This window comes from Xenia sp. Carnegie-2017, unplaced genomic scaffold (genome assembly GCF_021976095.1).
Source record: "Xenia sp. Carnegie-2017 unplaced genomic scaffold, XeniaSp_v1 HiC_scaffold_20, whole genome shotgun sequence".
Lineage (NCBI taxonomy): Eukaryota > Metazoa > Cnidaria > Anthozoa > Malacalcyonacea > Xeniidae > Xenia > Xenia sp. Carnegie-2017.
Window position 1 is genome coordinate 6574379 of NW_025813483.1, and position 21890 is coordinate 6596268.

Consider the following 21890-nt stretch of genomic DNA (forward strand, 5'->3'; position numbering starts at 1 on the left):
CACTTTTGAAATGGCTTGCACACAAAAATGACACAGCTAAAAAGCAATTGGGACAATTAGGGTTAAAATATGGCACATGTTGTTAAAGCTAAAAAAATTTGGCTGATACGTGCGCGAACGCTTGGCTTTCAAACAAAGGGTTATCCTAGATTTTTCGTTTTGTAAGCTAGAACAACATGTGTCATATTTTAACCCTAAGTGTCCCAAATGCTTTTTAGCTGTGTCATTTTCGTGCGCAAGCTATTTCAAAAATGCTTCACGGCAACACCATTCTCACTCAAAATTGGTTATTATTTAAAAAAATTTACTGTCAGTATAATATTTTTAATTCCAATGCAAATGAAACCAATACGCTATCCTATAAGTTCTATACCTTTCATACCTACATATAGCTCATGTCAACACGTTCAATTCTTATCAATTATAATTAAATAACAAAACATTAAGTCATTAGTATTAAATATATCTGTTTACTACAGTCAGATGAACCAAGTCTAACTACAAATATTTTACTAAAGGTTGTTGCTGATCTTGCGTGCTGATCTTGCGTGCTGATCACTTTAGCTAAGATTTCCTAAATGTTCATTGCGTGCTGATCACTTCAGCGAAGGTTTCCTAAATGTTCATTGCGTCTGATCACTTCAGCGAAGGTTTCCTAACTGTTCATTGCGTGCTAATCACTTCAGCGAAGGTTTCCTAAATGTTCATTGCGTGCTAATCACTCCAGCGAAGGTTTCCTAAATGTTCATTGCGTGCTGATCACTTCAGCGAAGGTTTCCTAACTTTTCATTTTTTTTATACACGCCCTTTATCTGTAACTTAGTAAAAACATACTGTACACCACGTTCCATTGCAAAAATATGAATCAACGCACCAAATTTCACTTAAGTAGAGAATGGTCACATCTTATACCACGGAGAAAAACTTTTCAAAAGGCTTAAGAGTTTAGAGGAAACTTACAATTTTGGATAAAGTGGAACATAGATGTCATCGTTGATACATTTCTTTAATCTCGTGATGACTGCGCTGAATAAAGCCTGTAGAAATTGAAATACAACACAATCATGTCTACGATATAAGCAATTGGGAAACCGAGAAATGAGATTATTGTTGCAATAACACAGGGCCATGGGCCATGTCAGGTGCTGGGCAACTATTGTGCAATGTGAATTCTTGAGTGCATTTACTAAGCAAATTGTATAATTTTACAAATGGATACGCCAAAATGTGCTGCAGTAATTTATTTTGAAGTACTCTGGATCCGCCACTGAGGGCAGGTGGTAGGCTGCCTCTACAACAGCCATTTGAAACTTTTACACACTCATCTTGGCCAAAAACGATTTTCAAATTGTGCTTAAATGAAGTAACGTGTGTATCAGATGAATCATGAAAGTTATCATCACAATTTGGAATGATTTCATGTTTTTTCCTGACATTACTTTAGCAATACTATTTACCAAGCATACAATGTAGCTATGAACACTTGGAGATTGGATATTGCATGAAATCAGAACGCAACAAGCATATACGAAGTATTTCATTTCTTGGCAACGAATTTCGGAATTAATACGAAAATACAACAGAGTAGCACTGAGTAACACAGAGTACCACAAAATACAACAGAGAACCCCAAAATACAACAGAGTACCACTGAATAACACAGAATACGGCACAGTATTAAGATTCGTCACTTGTTAAAATATAATGGTGAGATAACGTAAACTCTTGCTGCAGCGTTGCGGCGCTTATTTAATTTTTCCAATTGTGAATGCGGCGCTTATTAATCATTTTGCAACTAAAGGTTCACACCAAATATTTTTATCAACTCGGGAAACTAACGAGTAGACAAAATCTATTGACATGATATAATATAGTATAATATAATATAACTTAACGCAAATAGCATCAAATAAGTACAGAACACGATTGTCGTAAACTATAGAGTTTGATAAGTCAATATTTCTTTCCAACAAGCACCGCACTTACATAAGTTACTCAGCTGCGGCGCTTAACCGCAAGCGGCGCTAAATAACATTTTGTATTTCGAGGGCGGCGCGAAGCGGCGCTTAAATGAGAGCAGCGCTAAAGCGAGCATTTAAGGTTATCATCGTTGACCATGACGTCTATCTCCGCACAGTTTATTTAAGATACCACGTGACTGCATTGCAATTCTACAGCCAATCAGGGAGGAGAAATACTTTCATGCATTTATCAGTGAAATAAGGATCACAAGCAATAAAAACAGTCAAAATATCGGAGTACTGAATGACTGTCCTTGAAAACATACCTGCGTGTGTTTCTTTTCGGCTGAGATTGTCGGGTAATCAAACACCAAACGTTTTACAATGCTTACAGCACATGAAGTCTGTTTTGCCGACAACGGATCCCAAATATTTTCAAAAATAGCTGAAATACAACAAGCTTCTAGTTAATATCCTCCTTACATAAATTAAACAGCTAAGCGAGATCTTAAGTCCACTAACTTAACTCTAACTACAAAACAAAACATAAACTAGGACAACATTAATCCAGCCTTATCTAACCATAATACTAAACAAAACTAACCTCATACTCAACCCTAACCAAACTACCATACTAAAACAAACCTCAAAACCTACCCTACACTAAACTAGTCAAACCTAACCCTAATACTAAACCAATCTCTAACCCTAACCCTAACCCTAATACTAAGTCAAACCCTAAATCTAATCTAACCCAGCCTAACCAAACTTCAAAACTGACTCAACGCTAATCAAGCCTAAATCTAACATAACCCAATTCTAACCCAGACTAACCTAACTCCAATACTAAACCAAGTCTTAAATCTAACAAAACTACCTGTTAGTTTTGGTAAAAGAGCCTTTTCAACAAGACGAGGAATGAAGTTTGTATCTTCATCATTTTCATCGTAGGAATTGTCTTTCACTCCGTAAAACATCACATCTTCAAACCATTGCATTTCTTCAAAATCTTTGCAGTTTTTCTGCACAAAAAAAATTATTGAATCTACGTATATGTAACTTTAAGAACATCAAGGAAATACGACAGGATTATATATTTACCTCGAGCGGATTCCAGTCGAGCAATTGTACTCTTACAAAAGGTAAAACAAGTTTTGGCAGACATAAATGAACAAATGCCTGTTTATATGTGTCAGAAAAGCCATATTTCCATAGCTGAAACCTGTCAATGATAGGTTTGATGTTGCCGAAGTCTTCAATGACATCTTCAAATAGCTTTGTAGCTTCGTCGCGTATTTTTTCTACAGGAAATGAAGAGTAAGAATCATTACACATAGGAATGTATAGGATATGAAGGGTAAAACTCACTAAATGTAGGAATGTATACAAAATGAACAGATACGATTTTTTTCGAGTGTGTCCATCAAAAGCAAATCACAATGGCATTCGCAAAATAAAGACTCATTTCTCTGAATAGCGTATTTGTCATGGTGAATGACAATCGAGTGGCTCTTTCAAAGAACTGTTGAAAACCAAAGGATTATGTCAAAAAGATTGCGTATTTAACCCTTTCGGTGGCAGTATATTTACGCCACGTATGGACATTATGGAGGTTTTAAGCTGTTTTTCAATGGATCTTGTTCGTTGTGGCATGAAGTCTGAGTGTAGCCAAATTCTGACGTCATACAAGTCCGTTGGTATACATATCATGTATTGAGGTGTCCCTTGCATGACGTCACAAAATTAAGTCGTACCAGACTTTTCAAACGACGGACGAGGCCATTAAAAGGAGAATTTTTGTCAACTTTAAACAGTCATAAAAATAGAACGATTTGACAAACCTAAAAACTACTTTTACTGATACGTGAGAAATTGCAGCTAAAGGTGCTTGATGAAAGAGGCACTTTAAAAGCTACTCAATAGCCAGTAGAGCTCATACTAGAGCTATTCAATAGCCAGTAGGGCTCATACTAGAGCTACTCAATAGTCAGTACAGCTCATACTAGAGCTATTCAATAGTAGTAGAGCTCATACTAGAGCTACACAATAGTCAGTAGAGCTCATACTAGAGCTACACAATAGTCAGTAGAGCTCATACTAGAGCTATTCAATAGTAGTAGAGCTCATACTAGAGCTACACAATAGTCAGTAGAGCTCATACCAGAGCTATTCAATAGTAGTAGAGCTCATACCAGAGCTATTCAATAGTAGTAGAGCTCATACTAGAGCTACACAATAGTCAGTAGAGCTCATACCAGAGCTACTCAATAGTAGTAGAGCTCATACCAGAGCTATTCAATAGTAGTAGAGCTCATACTAGAGCTACACAATAGTCAGTAGAGCTCATACTAGAGCTATTCAAAAGTAGTAGAGCTCATATTGGAGCTACTCAATAGTCAGTAGAGCTCATACTAGAGCTACACAATAGCAATAGAGCTCATACTAAAGCTACAAATACGCCATTCAGAGCAAAGTTACATTTGCATTATTCCTTGATGAACTATTGCTGAGAGGGGACACTGGCGCTAGTACTGCGCACACTCTAATCAAGGTCAGGGGTGATCCACACACCTCCATAACCTCAGTAAATCAACCTCTCTGTTTTTCTGGCGTTATGGTCTTCGTAGAACCGCTGTACATACCTGATTCGTTTTTAATTCGTAAAGTCTCCCCACTGCCTTCTTCATCGTCTGAAGAAAATCCTTCGTGATGCGTTTGTCTTACTTCGTCACTTTTCGACAAAGAATTCTCCCTCTCCTTTCGTCTTCGACTGCGTCGAGCTTCCCGTTCCACTGCTCTTCTCTGTTTCGCTTGTTCCAAATATCCGCTCTTGTCGCGACCAAACTCGTCCAATTCGGGCTTCGTTTGGACAGGTTTGCCTTATAATGAGGTAAAAGAAAATGCTGACACAGTAAATTGTATGGCAAGTGTCCAATTCAGGAGGGAAAGGACTTTTGCCAGTCTGAGATTCAGACAACTACACAACAGTGTTTTTCAATTCTCCAGTATTCAGCAACTGGAAAATTTGTTCCATGGATACTTCCAGGGGGTGAGAAAGGAAGGGGTAAAAATTTCCACTTATAGTCTGAGTTATTTTAACTGCGAATTAAACTCACGTTCATTGTAATTGATGCACATGCACTCCATCTTCTCCATGCAGTGATGTAGATCACACTACCCCATACACACACATAATGGATGCACTTCATCTTCTCCATGCAGTGATGTAGATCACACTACCCCCATACACACACACATAATGGTGCACTTCATCTTCTCCATGCAGTGATGTACATCACACTACTCCCCCCCCTCCCACACACAGGATGCACTCCATCATCTGCATGCAGTGATGCAGATCTGACGACCCCCCCGCGATACACACACACATAGTGGATGCCTTCCATCTTCTGAATGCAGTGATGTACATCACACTACTCCCCACACACAGGATGCACTCCATCATATGCATGCAGTGATGTAGAGCAGACAAACCTCCTACCTGTTTGAGCAGCAGCAAATGTTTCTGCTTGATCTTGAACATCTTTCTGTCGTCTTTCAATCAATCTTTCTGTTCTTTGCTTCAATAACATATGCATTCTTGACTCTAAATCATCTATCAGAGGCACCTGTGAATAATATAAAACAACAGTGACTGTAGTGTTTATCAAAAGTTATGGCCAGAGATTTTCCAGGCTGAAAGCAAAGTTTCATCGTGAATATTGTAGTTCAACACATCTTATGTTAGGTAACAATATTTATAATAAAAAAATGAAAATAACATCTACTTTTGAATAATAATATTCAGGTACACTACACCTCCTTCATATAAAGTAGGAAAATACAATGTTGGCATAACAATAAACCATAATGAAGAAGAATACACATTGTAGTGGTTGAAAATGTACTTAAACTCATTATTTGTATGAAATACACAAGGTTTTCATCAGACTTTTAGACACCGTAAGCCAGTATTGCATATCATAAGAAAATACATGTTGGTATGAAAGGCAAATTTGCACTCTCATTGTTTGAATGGTGTACTAGTGAAAAATACATATATAGTATACGTAAGTGCATATAAATCAAAACTTACAATGAAATCAAAACAACAGCATGTCGATAAGGTTGTTGAACTTATGTCAAAGGGTGAATTTATATAAACTTGTGTGTAAAAAAATTTCACAATATCCTTTGGATATCAAGATACTGAACATTTTACACCATAATAGAAAACTAACACACGTTCAACTGAAATAAATGGTTTGAACCCGGGAATATCGTTACATGTTTGTAAATATAGATCGTCCAGGTTTGTATAGTCCTGAGAAGGACTGTTTTTGTTGTTGTTGACTGACGTTTCGACAACCTTAGCGGTAGTCATTTGACTCTGAAGATGACTACCGCTTCTCAGGACTATACCAACCTGGACGATCTACATTTACAAACATGTACACGTTCAACTATGCACAATTAATGCATGTCATACTTTAAATTGCAATTTGCAGTACTGGGCTAAACTGAAAACATTGACAGAGGAAAAGTCTCTAAAAATCGACAGGCTGTTTATTACAACATGGAATGTTTGACTTCATTCTTGGTCATGATAATATCAAAAGTAAGGTATATGCAAGTAATGTGATGCTTGGCTATCATACCCAAAACTGCAATTTGCAGCAGCCAAACTCAAAAAGCCGACGGCAAAACAAGTATACCATATGGAGAGGCTGTTTGAAAATGTCCGTAGCAAGTATCTGCCAGGAGGCCATCATTTGTGCATATTTCACAGTCACACAAGACATTTGTTAAACCAAGTGTTGAACCAAGCACTCATAAAACCCAATCACATTGGTCTCATGCTAGCAATATTTAGATCACATTAATTTTCAAATATTCTCATCGGTGTAGACATCCGGGCCAAACTCACCTACCCACCTTTTCATTAAGGCATTCAATCAAATCCCTGACATACCCCCTCATTTCTTGGAAGAACCCATAACGACCCTCGGCATCCTTCATCTGTTCCTCTAAAGAAGTTATGCTTGCTTCGCACGACTCTGCCTGAGATGTCATCTTTTCCCTTTCCAGGTGGCGGCCACGATTCACCTCTTGTAAAGAGACAATCCGATTGTTCATTTTCTCCCAAATCATATCCATGGTGACAGCATTCAAGGATGTTGGTGGGTAACTAGGATAACCACCTGAAGACTCATTATGTTGGATGTAATTGGGGTCCATACTTTCGTGACTGTAAAGATATTGTTGAGTCAAATACATCTGATACGAATTATCTTCTTCTTGTTTTGACTGTGGGATTGACACTGCTTTTCTAATTTGTTCTTCCTCAAATTTTCTCAAAGCGTCATCCTCTCCCTCGCTTTTTGAGTCCTCGCCACTTTCTTCCGCAAGTGCCGCCTCTACCTCCAATCGCCTCTTCATGTCCGGATGGTTAGATTTTTTTGTCCCAAAACCCAAAGGCTTATCTGGGTCTTCATCGCTGTGGTCATTATCATCCTCACGAACCAATCTTGATTTATCCATCACCTCAAATCTTCCACTATATCGATCTGTATCATCCACTGGTAGGTACTCCGATCCCATCTGTCGAGCCATTTCTCGGCGCTTCCTAGCAGCATGTATGGCTGCCGCATCAGGGATGTGAATTGGCAAATCCTTGTTTGCTTTAGGACACAGGGGCTTGAATATAATACCGTCACTTTTGATAACTTTGTCGGCATTACTCTGAATCTCAACATTTTCGCTCAAATCGTCTTCGCCACCTAAATTTGACAGTTCTTTGCGGAGGTTCTTCAGTTTATCCACGTCAATTTTTGATTCATCTTCTTGTAAAGCCGTGTTTGACGACTCTTCTTGCAATGGCTCATCGTCTGTCTCTCTCGTTTTCTTCGACTTCACTCGCTGCTTCGATAAGCGCCGGCTTTCTTTAGATTTCTTCACTTTGAAAACTTCTTCATCTTCGTCTTCGCCATGGTCAAAACTAAGCAGAGTTTTTGGCGCAGGTTTTGAAGATTTCTTCGCCTTTTTTTCAACGTTTTCATCTGTCTTTTGTTCGCTCAAAGGTTCGGAAGCCTGCAATTCTTCTTCGTTTTCCTCCTCCAAATTTTTCTTCCGGAAGTTTCGTTTGGATTTCTTCTTAAAAACGACGGGTTCTGTTGCCATTTTTCAAGACAAAATTTGTTCAATAACAGATCAGTGTTCTGAAAATAATATCAAATAATACCTCGAGTTGCTAACAAAGTTCAAAATGGCCGCTTCTCCTAAAATTACGACAAGTAAACGTATCCCCTGAAAGTCTATTGATCTATACGATTTCAGGAGGGAACTACTATTAATGGACATAATAAAATTTCATTCAATCCACCCCGGAAAAATGTAAATTTCATATAATTAAAACAAATTTATTGGCAAATGGGGGGGGGGAGTAAGAATTCGAAGAAAGGAAAATGTAAAAACTTAGCCCACTTGGAAGTCAGTAATGGAGTTTTACGCGAGAGGAAAGAAGAATTTCTACCAGCCGAGTGCGAGTCGAAGTTACCAACCAGATATCGATGCCGGATTGCTCGCTCATGTTCGAGAAGAGGTTTTCAAACGCGAAGAGGAGCAGAAAAAACAACAAGAAATTTACAACGTCAAGAAGGCTGAAGACGAAAAACGAAGAAAGTTAACCGCTCAAATACAGTCCATCGTGGCCAAGTTACCCATGTATGTTAATGTAGTTTAATCGTATTCTAACGTGCTACTGATGATAACCTTATTACATTTGACTTAACTTCCCCCGACTTTACAGTCAGCCCCCCCCCACTTTTAGGAAATAAAGGGCCTGTTCGTATAATATGAGGTGACTGAGATGGACTGCGCCTAGCTGTAATGACAATGTGCCAAGATCTCACCTTGTAGAGTATTTTATATGTTTTCCATCTTTTTGTTCATATGGAATAAAAGCGAGCTCAGTTAGGTTAGATCTAAGCACAAGCAAATAGGAATCTCAGCAAAGTGGAATGAAATATTCCATGAGAAAACATGTTCTCTGCTTTGTCCTGGTAAGCTGAAGTAAAAGCAACACATTGTCAAACAGTGACACTTGACACAAGCTCTTGTCTACCATTTAGCGTTGTTGCAAATGGGTACTATATTTGGACATTCGTGCGCTTGTCAGTGTAAAATCAAGTTAGCTTTGGAACATCATTAATTATAGTAAGAGCATACTAGTACGGGGTATGTAGAACTGCAGAACTTAATGATGGTGCAACATATCTAAAAGTAGTTATTTGAATTTCATTAGCATCTACCAAGAAAAAATGACAGCTGAGATAGTAAATTCCCTGGCACTATCCCTGATGGATGGGACAGTTTTTGAAATTGTTCGAGGCCTGGAGGATATCCAACAATTAACTGAGAGAAATTTGCTCAACAAAAGAATGAAGGTTATCAATGGTCAGAAAGGTATTTTGGATTTTGTATAATAGAAAAATTGTAAGATATTTTAAACGTGCAATGGATTGTTCTTCGTATAAAACAATGAGTAGAAATCATTGACTTTGTTGTGAGAAGAATATTATGGATATAATGCATCTACTTTTTGAGCACTTATTACCTGAAATTAAAAACACCACTGACTTGTAATATCAGGTTTGTTAAACCTTGTTCTGTGCGGGTCAACATTGTTTTATATGCTTGTCTAATATTCAATATTGTTAATTGTTTGGCATCATAGCTTTGCTGACATTTTTCTATATTGTTAACATTGTTTAGTATTGTTAAATACTGTTCAACATCATTTGGTATTGTTCAACATTGTATATAATATTGTCAAATGTTCAGCTTTGTTCAATATTGTTCAGAATTGTTAAACATTGTTCCACATCATTCAGTATTGATGTTCAACCTCATTCAATGTTGTTCTACACTGTTTAAAATTGTTTGCTATTACTGAGCATTTTGTGTAATATAAAATGAACATAGAATTCTTAGAAACTCTCTTTTAACATATTTACGTAGCTGAGAGGCTGGAGCAAAATAAAAGTCACAAAGCAGCTATTGATGCATGTGCAAACAAACCACATCACCTTCCTGTAATAAGAAAGAAACATGAACAAGAAAAGGCAAATCAAGAAAGCCGACTTGCACAAGAACTTGTGCAATTGGATCAAAAGTTAGTGCTAGAGTTGGATCGTGTTGTTGCAGATCAACAAACCACTATGCAAGTATGTAATGGGATATAATAGGATAGTATTTGCATTTTGAAATTGATATATATCACAAAAAACTTAAACTTGTGCTGAGAAACCCATAGCCTAAGGTTAGTGTGATGCTTCCACTTTATTGAGGTGTTTTCACATCATTGTTATTTCTTCTTCAGAGAGCCGGTGTACCGATGTTCCACCTCACAAATGATTCCACAGAGATTCAACTTCAAATGTACATTTTAGACATAATAACTAAACTTAGCGGAAGCTGATATAATTAAAGCTCAGTCAATGCCGACAAAAAGCAAAACCTGATGTATGAAAAACCAAACTGTCATTAACTAGCCAGTTAAACATGTGCATTTTATGACCAGTAAAACAGAAGTATCAGCTAACAAGTAACACTTGTGCATGTTTATGACCAATAAGAATGCAGCACCAGATAGCCAATCAAATCTGTGCACTTTAGGTAAAAAAACAACTAGCCAATAAAACTTTTGCATCTGACCAATAAAATGGAAATCAAATGAAGCAACAAAATTTCAAATTACAATGTAATTTTTGCAAAGTATTGTATGAGACATGTGTTTGGAGACATGCAACTTCTAAATTTCAAATAAATATACTGCTGACATGAACACAGCACTGCAACTTTTTGCCCAAATTCAACCAATGCCTTGCTTACACTATACCAACTCATTTAAACTTAAGATTCAACAAAATTAAAGCAAAAAAAAGAAAACATTTTCTTGTATTAATTGGGCCAATATAGCTGGCAGTTTTTCCCACATATATAGTGTACACAAGGCATAAGTGTTTAAACTAAAAAAGTTAAATATTGAGTTAATCTAACATGTGCTGAAGTAAAAAAAATGAATTTCCTATGCTTATGTCATAATGAGAGTGGTCAGTGCCATAGCCAGTCGGCATGTTTTGGTCATGCTATGTAAATTTCCAAACATTACAATTATTCATTTTTTATGTTTTGTTTTCAAAAGTAAGTTAACACAGAAAAATTAACATAGCAGGACTAAATATGCAAGCTGGCCACGGCAGTGAAAGTACGTAGTCAATAAAAAATCAATGTACTTGATTTCCTTATAGTTATGTCATTGAGAGGATGGTATATAAGCAATCACTGTACTTGATTACTTTATATTTATGTCATTGTGAGGATGGTACATGAGCAATCAATGTACTTGATCTCCTTATACATACATATGCCATAGGAACTTTATTTCCACTTTGAACTCCGAGCTCTCATGGCCAGTGTCCACAAAAATCACCATGTGACGAAACTCAATACATTTGCTTATATCCACCTCAGACTGACAATTCTTTGAAAGAGGATAAATTCCCCAAGCTGTTGCTTGGTGACATACGACACCCTCTCGATATATAGTTTGTCAATTTTCCGCTGGCTGCAAGAATGAGCCCAAGGTAAGGAGGTGACGGTTTATGAGGTCGCGTTAAAAATTCCGGATGAAATTGTACGCCAACGAAAAATGGATGTTCTGTTGAGAATGAAATGAAGAAAATAATACGGTCGACAGATTTAAAATTTTTGATGTACAGAAAAGGACTTCATTCATTAATTTCTTCGGTGACGTCAATCTATCACTGTAATAAGGCTTTGTAGGCAAATTATTAACTTGGTCGATAAATTAATTGAAAAAACATCTACCTAATTTGAACCCTCTCGCTAAAACTGTGTTCGTTGCATATTGTTGCAAATAATACCTTCAAGTTGCATGATTTCCATGCGCTCCCCATCAACATCATGGCCGACAAATTTCATACCATATTTTTCAAGCTGTTTTACATATGCAGGATTGATCTAAACATACACAACTCGATACATAAGTAGGATTAACCACATTTTGAAGGAATGAAGGTTTGGGTCTTGGTTTACAATTTCAGAAAATTTGATGAAAAGTAAGTTTTCCGTACGACCTACATCTACAGTTCTGAAGAAGACTAAAATTCTCACTAAATACAACGTTAAATATTTAAAAGTAAAATAAACAAAAATTCACTTTAAATAACTAGATATGCATCGAGCAAGGGTCGTTAGCTTATTAAAATAAACGATGTCAACAACAACAAATGATTGATACAACAAATTAAGAAAAACTATAACAACGCTTTCATTTATGAATCCTCATATGATTCTACTAAACAATTACTCGCTCTTGATTTCCATGATGCAGGCCAAGTCATACACATCGTAGATATCTCAAGCTTGTAATCTAATCGTTAAAGTGCCTATATCACCCTCAGGGAAATTATCTATTTAGATAGAGTTGACTATTTTAAGTACATTTGCAATACTTGTTGCAGTACATTTGCAATTTGGACGTCAAAGTTGGCTTTTTTCGTGTTTGCCGTGAGGTGCTGTTTAAGGCTGTAGAATTACAGTGTAATTCATTAACAAAGTGCGCAATATAAGTCAAGTTTAATAAAAAAATAAATTTCTTGATTTTGATACAAATTTCACTATAAACTACAGCGTTAAAAAGCAGCGTGCTCTCCAAAGTACGTCACGTCGGTGAACTAGACCCAGTCCCAGCACCTCACGGTCAAAAACGAAAACAGCCAACTTTGACGCCCAAAAAGTCAAGGAAAATAAAATTTTCGTCTTATAAAATATATTACAAATGTTCTCAAAATGGTCAACTCTATCTAAATGCTTTATTTCCCTGAGGGTGAGATAGGCACTTTAAATAGAGTGAAATTACTGGGCGTTTGCAAACATAAGGCATTACAATGAGTCACTTACTTCATAACGATGGCGATGCCGTTCTTGAATGTACTCCTTACATCCATAAAGTTTGTCTAAACAAAAACAATTTCTTCTCTAAAATGCCATAAAAGGTGCAACATGACATCGAGAACTTTATAAAAAAGATCGCTCAACTTACAAATTGAACTTTTCTCCGATTTGAAAACAGTAGTTCGTTTTCCTAGTCGCATTGTGCCACCAAGATGACCAGGGTTGTGTTCAGGCATCTCTATCACCTGATGTTCAGAAAAGATCTCTTTGTTGAAAAACTATTTGACATCGGTCGTTACCATGGTTGGTACATTGTTTAGTTTATACTGCAGGAGTAGCCAGCCTGACGCTGGTATTATAAACGCTCACTCGAACTCACGCTCACTGAGTGCGAATATGAAAATCACGCACTCTCTAATCAACGACAAAGTCATTTCCCCGTCGATGGCTAAATTTTCTTTAAAACATGTCAAATCAAGCAATCGATGTAGCGAAAATCCTGTCTTCGTATAATTTGAGGTCATTTTGAAACTCCACTGAAACAATACGGACGATAGTTCTGCTCAAGAAATTCCAAATTACGATGATACATGATTCAATTCAATTTATTGTTTTCGAAGTGAGTGAGCACAGAAAAATAAGCATAGCAGGACTTAAAGGCCCGTTTCCACTTAAGAAAAATTCCACGGAACTTATAATTTTCCAGGTTGCGGATGCTGTCACCAGAATACAAAAAGTTGAAAAACTTCTACTTGAATAAACATTCAATTTGCTTCCACTGGAAAATTTCATGCATCTTTTCCATTACTTAGCGCATTCGCAACCTGGAAAATGAAACGTTTCGCAGAAAACTCTCATAAGTAAAAACGGTTCTTAAATTTAAATTCAAAGAACATACAAGTTTTCTACGAGCCTTGTTTATTATTATGCGCAAAACTAGTAGTCGGAGAGTGTACGTAAATACGTTTTGATATGCTACAGTTACGTATTATACACTATATACAAAACGTAAAACAAAACACGTCGTAATCTGTATTTCGTAAATTAATGACCGCACTTTAAGGCCGTTTCCACTTAAAAAAATTTTCCACGGAAAGCAAAATTTTCCAGGTTGCGCATACGTTAAGTAATACAAGAGATGTGATCAAATTTTCCAGCGGAAAAACTGAATGTTTATTCAAGTAGAAATTTTTCAACTTTGTGTATTCAGTCTGGGGGAAAATTAGTAGTCAGCCAATCATGTCACAGATGTTAGAAACAATTAGCATAAAGTAATAAAAAAATGTTTGAAAAGTATTCGTGGTCTGCAAGTCTTATTTCACAAATAAAAGTGGCAAATTCACCGTTAGTCGTTGTTTCAACAAATATTCGTCGAACAACATATTTTCTTGTATGTATTTTGTGTGTCCAATCTTGTGTAGTAGCTGTTTCTTATCAGTAAAAGAGGTAAGATACGTCTAGTTAAGGCCGCCATATTTATTTCCACTCTGGCATGAATGGAAATCATTGCTGGAAAAACAGATATACAGCAAATTTTCCTTTCTAAGAAAATTTTCGTAAGTGGAAACGGGCCTTTATTTGTATGTTACATAATTATTGAAATAGTTTAGCTACGTCATCATTAACCTTGAATTTAAACGGCCAAACGAAAAAAAATGGAACTCTTACCACAGGATTTTCTGTGTCACTTTTAAATTCTGATGAATTGGCATCTTGTGAAATTAAACAAAACAAAATTAGTAGTCAAGCTATACATATTCTAATACAATCGATTTCAAGGAACATATGTTTTTTTCTGCGTTCAAATACAGTTGCAGAGTTGATAGGTTAGGTTGGGGTTTTAAGATATTTCATAGGATTGGTTTCTTAAACTTCCTTTCAACTTATTGTTGATTAAGAATTTGGCTTGCAGCCATTTTTCAATATGGCGCACTTGCCACATATATGAATACCCCCCCCCCAATTATCACAAAGGCAGCGGCATTAGTACGCCGGCGTAAACTAATTCGTAGAACATGAGTGGTAGTTAAAACGTTAATGATGGACGGGGAGATGTACAGTGGAGACGTGTAGAAGTGGAAGTCCACCCTTCAGGCTGCAGATAAAATTTCTTTAAGATAAACTTTAATATATCGGGGAATTGTGCGATTTGCATAAAAACGACTTAATCTTAAAGTGAAAGCATAATCCTTAAGTTTTCTTTAATCCATTTTTACGACCATAATATCATCAAAAAGACAAATATTTTTCGTATTTCTTAACTGATCATACCTTCTAAGTTTAATATGTTCCTGGAATATTCAACAACAGCCAGCTGTAATCCGAGGCAAACACCTAAAAAATGCAAAATTTTAACTCTTGCTCAAGAAAAGATTTTGACTCTAACACACACAGAAATAAAGAGTGTTCTACTTTAGAAAATAATTTGATGGCTTCTTTGTGAACGTCACCAAGTCACGAAAGATTCTGTCATCTTTATTCCATGATTGGGAGATGTTTTGTTTGAAAGTGTACTCGTTTAAGCAAAAATATCAATTGCCTTAGCTAAATTACTTGAAATGTAAATATTTTATAGGAAGAACGAAAAACCGCGACAACTTTTTCACACCCTCTAGTCAAGGCCACGAGGGATGAAAACTTTCTGATAGTCGAGAACACCGACGTATAACTTTAAATTTATCAGTTAAATCGCTTTGCTGTAAGGAAAAAATAATCATCAGTTTTGCATGCGCAGTTCCTTTGGGAAGTTTAACAATAATCGCATACGCAAGATAGTCATTAAAGGTACATTCATTGTGCCAAATTTTAAAATGCGAACTGACCTAAGAAAGGGATGTTTTTCTTTCTAGCATAATTGATGGCCAAAATCATTCCTTCAGTTCCACGAGATCCAAATCCACCAGGGACCAGCACACCACTAAACGGATAATATATAATTCCTAATGTCTATTAGGTCGGTGAAGGTTCAGATGGCTCAGAGGTGTACCCAGCCTGCAGATAGTCTTGCTACGTACATTTGAAAGAAATCACTAGTTAATTCTCGGGAAATCTTTTGTTTTCACAGTTTATGAACAGAGAAAAATTTACATAGCAGGAATAATTAAGCGGGATGGCTACGCAAGAGATTCAAATACATCTACTGTTTAATCTCTTTCGTAAAACAAACTCTGCAAACTAACCAGTCAGCGGAAACAAGTGGACCAAGCTGCGAACTCGTCCCAATGGATTTTCCTAAAGTTTCCGCCAATGGCGGAATTAAAAAAAAAACTCCCCATTTTTTTACTAGATTTGGTCTGAGCTTAGAATCTCCCACCTGCTTTACATAATTGTAATGTTTTGGACAGGGGGACTGTTATGCCTCATCCAATCGAATATGGCAAAAAATTGCATGCATGGTCTCGCTGGATTTGAATGAACAAGATGAATGAAAGGAATCCGACAAAATATCTACTTCAAATCTTGTATGAAAACAATGGACTCCCGAATCTAAATTCCTTAATATAATACAAATTCGTGTCTGGTAATCGCGAGATTCCGAAATCCACACGTCAACATCCAAAATCTACGACCAAGAATACGAGCTATTGACCGACAAATATCCTCGCGGATTATCAAAACAACATTTCACGAAAAGCCGCACCGGGCTACCAGAAGGTTTCTTTAATTTACGACTAAATTAGATACAGTTTAGACATGGTTACATGAAGTAAATCCTTTCGTACCTGCAACCGCAGAGTTTTTTCCATGCGTCATGATAATGAACAGGGTCCTGATCAGCTTTCATAATTTCAAGATCTTCTGCATCCACCCACTGTGGTGAAAAAAAGCAAGTACAATTCTCCAGCTGTTTTTCAGGTGTCTAAGAGCCTGGTTTTATGGAGAGGCGAGACAGAACTTGATGTGTTCAATCCAGCATTTGTACAAGAGTTTCCACAAAAGTAAATAAGGAGGCAAAAATTTAAGAAAGACGCCTTGGAAGCCTTGAATTCCCGAAGTTTTTGTCGATACTTACAAACGTACTTCAAATGGTGAACGCTCTAATTAGTTTTTTTGCGTAACAGGGTGTATGGAAAAATAGACGATTTTGAAATGCTCAGTACACTATGAATTTACTGAAGAATTTCATAAATTCGTGCTAGCATGGTACTTTAACATTCTCAGTTCAATTCAACACTAAAAATGAGGTGAAAATTCAACCTTGAAAAACGGGAGAACGGTTTGCAAAAAAAAAAACAACGCATTTTTAAGGCTTGTTCAAGCATGAACGAAGTGTCAAAAATCTATTTTGTTTTTGTGGGATGAATGTTTCGATCCTGTTTTACAAATTACGGCAATTTCAAAAAATTTGATGAAAAGACATCCGCGCATTTCCGTAAAACTTGGGTAATTTTTTGTTTTAACTCACAGCCTGCATGACTTTCCTGCACAAATTTCATGCATAAATGATTGCCTTCGTTCCCTGAAGTGTAATTCACTTTAAAGATCCAATGCATCCAACCACAAGATCTAAAACACAGCTCTTCATTGATGTCTTTAATAAACGGCTCGGATACGATTGTTTTATGGGGTATTTTGGCTCAAACTCTCGCCCTTGTCGCCATGTTGTTGCTCAAACTTGATCTAACACAGTTTATCAAGTTGAAAATTGTAACGCGCATGCTCAAACTTCAAGTGTATTGTACCATTAAGAAAAGGAGCAGATCATCACAAACCTGGATAACGAGTTTTAAATTACAGTGTAGAGCAGCGTGTGTTAGTGCTTTAACAACTGAGATATACGCATCCTCCATTTGAACATATTTTCCAACAAGACCAATATGAACTTCATTACGAACATTCTCTTGTCTAAAAATTGTTTTTAATAACATAGTTCACGTGAAGATGAATTATTTTAGTTATTTACCGTCAATATGTATAATATCAACTGTCTATTTTATAGTTAAGGAAGCATAGTTAATGTGCAGTATGGGGTTGGGTGACGTCACTAGTGAGATGGGGAAGAGCCCTGTTTTTATAAGAGTTGGGACGCGTATTGCTCTCTGCATTTCGCATTATGATCATGGTGATTGGGTAAGTATGGTCACGTGGGTATCTATCCGCCATTTTTGTTCCAAAAGTGCATATTGTATCCATTTTTTAGGTAGGAGATAAATTTTTAAAAAATTTCTAAGATTATTTTATGCTGCTTTTAAATAGTGCAAATCAAAGCGATGAAGAATAGAAAGATGTGCGCTCCCGTGTGGCCCAGGCAAGTTTACTTCCGGTGTCGCAACTCTTGCGTATGTAGGGCTGTGAGATGGGGTATGGTCGCCAGTGTGGAGGGTTTATCACTGTTATATCAGCTCTTCAAGTACCCCTACATACAAAATTATTATTGGCGTTGATAAAACTAGGGACAATTCACAATGTATCGGCAAAGAAATTTTTTTAATTTGGAGAAATCGTCCTCATGTAACAAAGATTCAAAGTTGATTTTCAATGGACCTTGTCCGTCGTGGCGTTAAGTCTGGGTCGAGCCACATATTGATGTCATCAAAGGAAAGTGCGTGTATAGGTGGGTTGCAACTTGCAACCATCTCCCTGGGAGTAAGAGAATGGAATGCTCGCCTTGTTGGATGAAATTTGAATTGTAAATAAGGAAAATCCTTTGTTAAAATCATCCAACATGGCGAATATGACGTAACTTAAAACCCAAGAATACGTATTTTTTATTGACGAGCCTTTGACGTCACAAAAACAAGTCGTTCCAGACTTTTATGACGATGGACAAAATCCATCAAAAAGGGAATTTTTTCCAACTTAAAACCGCCATAAACATGGAGCGAATTGACTAAATCAATAACTTTTTTCACGGATACGTTAGAAATTGCTCCTAGATTTAATCACACCAGTAAAAATTTTTGCTGGTATGGATACTTAACTCGGATCTTTGCAAATTTTAGTCGATAAAATGTTGACAACCTGCTTCGAAAACTCTTTATAAAATTTCATTTAGCTATCGCATAAACCTTTAGATTGATCGTATTTAGGTTTTAAAATAGTGGTGTCTCAAAATTTTTATCGACCTACATTAAGGTTTACTGTTGAGAGCTTTAAGAGTTGATAAACTTCAGAGCAAAAGACAAATGCAGCTTCATGTAGTTAGGATAAAGTGTTGTAGAGCTAGTTGCTTGTATTATACGGTGTGTATTAAAAACAGAATAGAACTTTAACGGAATTGATATTCTTTGCACTTATATTTTTACTTAACAAAAGAGAGGAGCTCTTTAGCTTTCCAATGACATGTTTTTCATTTCTTAGTAAACAGAAATGATCGAACACTCCTTAAAATATCGCGAGTCGAAATTACATTGTTCGATCGTTGGGGATTGAATACTATTATCATTGAACATTGTGCAGCGTACGATACAAAAAAAGATGAAAAAATGGCAGTGACACCTCAATAATTGTATTTAGTTTCCAGTGGTTAAAAAATGCAATTTCGACTTGCAATTTGAACAATACTCGATTATTTCTGATTGTTATGAAATGAAAAACACATCAATGGAAAACTAGGAAGCTCTTCTTTTTCGCCAGACGTATTGTTATGAAATGAAAAACACATCAATAGAAAACTAAGGAGCTCTTCTTTTTTGCTAGACGAATTGTTATGAAATGAAAAACACATCAATGGAAAACTAGGGAGATCTTCTTTCTTGCTAGACGAATTGTTATGAAATGAAAAACACATCAATGGAAAACTAGGGAGCTCTTCTTTTTTGCTAGACGAATTGTTATGAAATGAAAAACACATCAATGGAAAACTAGGGAGCTCTTCTTTTTTGCCAGACGTATTGTTATGAAATAAAAAACACATCAATGGAAAACTAAGGAGCTCTTCTTTTTTGCCAGACGTATTGTTATGAAATGAAAAACATATCAATGGAAAACTGAGAAGCTCTTCTTTTGCCAGACGTATTGTTATGAAATGAAAAACACATCAATGGAAAACTAATGAGCTCTTCTTCTTTGCCAGACGTATTGTTATGAAATGAAAAACATATCAATGGAAAACTGAGAAGCTCTTCTTTTTTGCCAGACGTATTGTTATGAAATGAAAAACACATCAATGGAAAACTAAGGAGCTCTTCTTTTTTGCCAGACGTATTGTTATGAAATGAAAAACATATCAATGGAAAACTGAGGAGCTCTTCTTTTTTGCCAGACGTATAAAAATTTAAGCCTAAAACACAATATCAAATGCACAATAGCACGTGAAAGTTTGAGTCAATTTCTTTGAAAGACACTGTATATTCATGTAGTGTTACGTACTTAGTTTTCGTTATTAGCGTGACGTGTAATGTTATTGTATTCATAATAAACAACACAAGACACTACACAACACCTTAGCAACTACATAACAATAGAAAATAAGCTTACAACATTGCAAAAAAAATTTACATTGACCAACTCACCTTTCTGCCAACTCGTACCAGATTTTCAGCGCGCTCTTTGTTTGAAATGGCTGAGAAAGGGAACCAAGGCCTAGTCTGTCTTTCAACAACTGAACAACGTTTTGTTCGGCGATGAGTGGAGGAATTCTGTACAAGCTCTTACAGTTGTGGACACTGATAACCTGAAGAAAGTTAATCGAGAATGCATTTTTGGGAAAAGAATTGTTTTTCATTAAAGCCAGTCGTTACTTGCTTAAAGGGAAGCGAAGTCTTAAAATAAACATTAGTGCCTAACATATAGCTTGAAAAAGACCAGAACGCGTAGAAAAATTTCAATCGCAATAAACTAGTGTATCAACTATACGTACAATGCATTAACTGTATTGGTTGTATTGATAAACTATTTCAACAACTACAACAGTTATTTAACAATTATTGGATGAGGTTGAGCATGATATTAAGAACTCTTCAGACCGAGGTCTGAGTAATTCTTGATATCATGCGGAAGTCGAGTTCAATAATTGTTTTATTATTCACTTAAACCAACTGAACTTTAATTAAAACATATCAAGATAAAACATTTTTCAAATCTTCCCTAATTTGTTTTTGTCGGACGGTTTATTCACGTTCGTCTCGTTTAAATGTGTTGTAAATGTGTTTAAAGCCAGCTTCGCCGCTTTTTTAGTGTTTTCTGCATCCTTTTTGTTCAAAAGCTTTCGCATATCGTTTTTATAAACAGTGTCAAACCTCGCTTTTATCTGATTTTTTTTTCAAAACCTGCTTTTAATCACGCCAACAATTGCAGAATATTGGTTTGTATATAAGATGTCATACTTACAAATATCGAGAATTATCTGCAGGTAGTTGACCAAAAAAGACCGAAATTTTTCACATAGTCAATAATAATCGCTAATATATGTTTAGATGTAGCTCTCAAAAATCGAAGAATGGACAAAAGATTATTAAACATTACTTCAGTGTCAAATCTCCTACCTTATCTGGCGATACATGACAAAACATAGAAACTTTAGTCTTTACATGATCCTGTATTGGAACATTTCCACGACAGAAAATCTAAAAACGAACAACAAAATTGCCAACACATTAGCAACCACTTGATCTCGCAAGATTAATCTTCCTCAACCCTTTAGCAACAACTCTCCGTAGATTATTATAAAGTAAATGTGTCTGCAATTTCTTGTCGTGTCTAAATCACTTTTTCAAAGATCCAATTGTAATTGTTTTTCTTCAAATTGATATTACAAATGCATTCAACAAATGAAATAACATATTATGGGAAAACACTGAGACTCGTGGAAAACAAAACTCAATATTTCCCTCGGGAGCATACATTAAGTGCATAATGTACCATTGTTGGAAATAAGTTATACTATTTGATTGTCCTACTGACAGAGAGCCAAATTCTCCTTAATTATTATAATTTTTGTTAACCAATAGACTTAGCGAAATTTTGAGTGATGTTTTGTTGTGAATGGGTTGAAGATATAGTCTGAGT

The 21890-nt window shown here is 36.2% G+C and overlaps 2 protein-coding genes across 5 annotated transcripts in view; one reads left to right on the top strand and one right to left on the bottom strand.

Annotated features, from left to right (window-relative positions):
• The window catches only part of LOC124441230 (CTP synthase 1-like), a 32562-nt gene that overhangs the window by 3795 nt on the left and 6877 nt on the right, over window positions 1-21890 (bottom strand). For 2 of the 4 annotated variants that reach the window (XR_006946916.1, XR_006946917.1), the window contains exons 1-7: window positions 6897-8199; window positions 5464-5590; window positions 4604-4840; window positions 3063-3262; window positions 2839-2983; window positions 2288-2406; window positions 961-1037 (exon numbers count right to left, since the gene is read on the bottom strand). Coding sequence is in view for 2 of the 4 variants with exons in the window: in XM_046991667.1 (XP_046847623.1) it covers window positions 961-1037; window positions 2288-2406; window positions 2839-2983; window positions 3063-3262; window positions 4604-4840; window positions 5464-5590; window positions 6897-8141 (2150 nt within the window). In the remaining 2 variants the exon portion in view is untranslated. Of the gene's footprint in view, window positions 1-960; window positions 1038-2287; window positions 2407-2838; window positions 2984-3062; window positions 3263-4603; window positions 4841-5463; window positions 5591-6896; window positions 8200-10708; window positions 11683-11908; window positions 12006-12947; window positions 13004-13089; window positions 13187-14609; window positions 14654-15212; window positions 15276-15763; window positions 15859-16663; window positions 16753-17653; window positions 17787-20395; window positions 20557-21367; window positions 21449-21890 lie in introns of those variants that run through there. The other 2 variants (XM_046991668.1, XM_046991667.1) reach the window with 2 other exon arrangements.
• LOC124441231 (protein DGCR6-like) lies at window positions 8409-10466 on the top strand. The gene is made up of 4 exons (XM_046991669.1): window positions 8409-8684; window positions 9265-9425; window positions 9981-10186; window positions 10342-10466. The coding sequence occupies exons 1-4, from the start codon at window positions 8458-8460 to the stop codon at window positions 10438-10440; spliced, it is 693 nt and encodes a 230-aa protein (XP_046847625.1). The 5' UTR covers window positions 8409-8457; the 3' UTR covers window positions 10441-10466.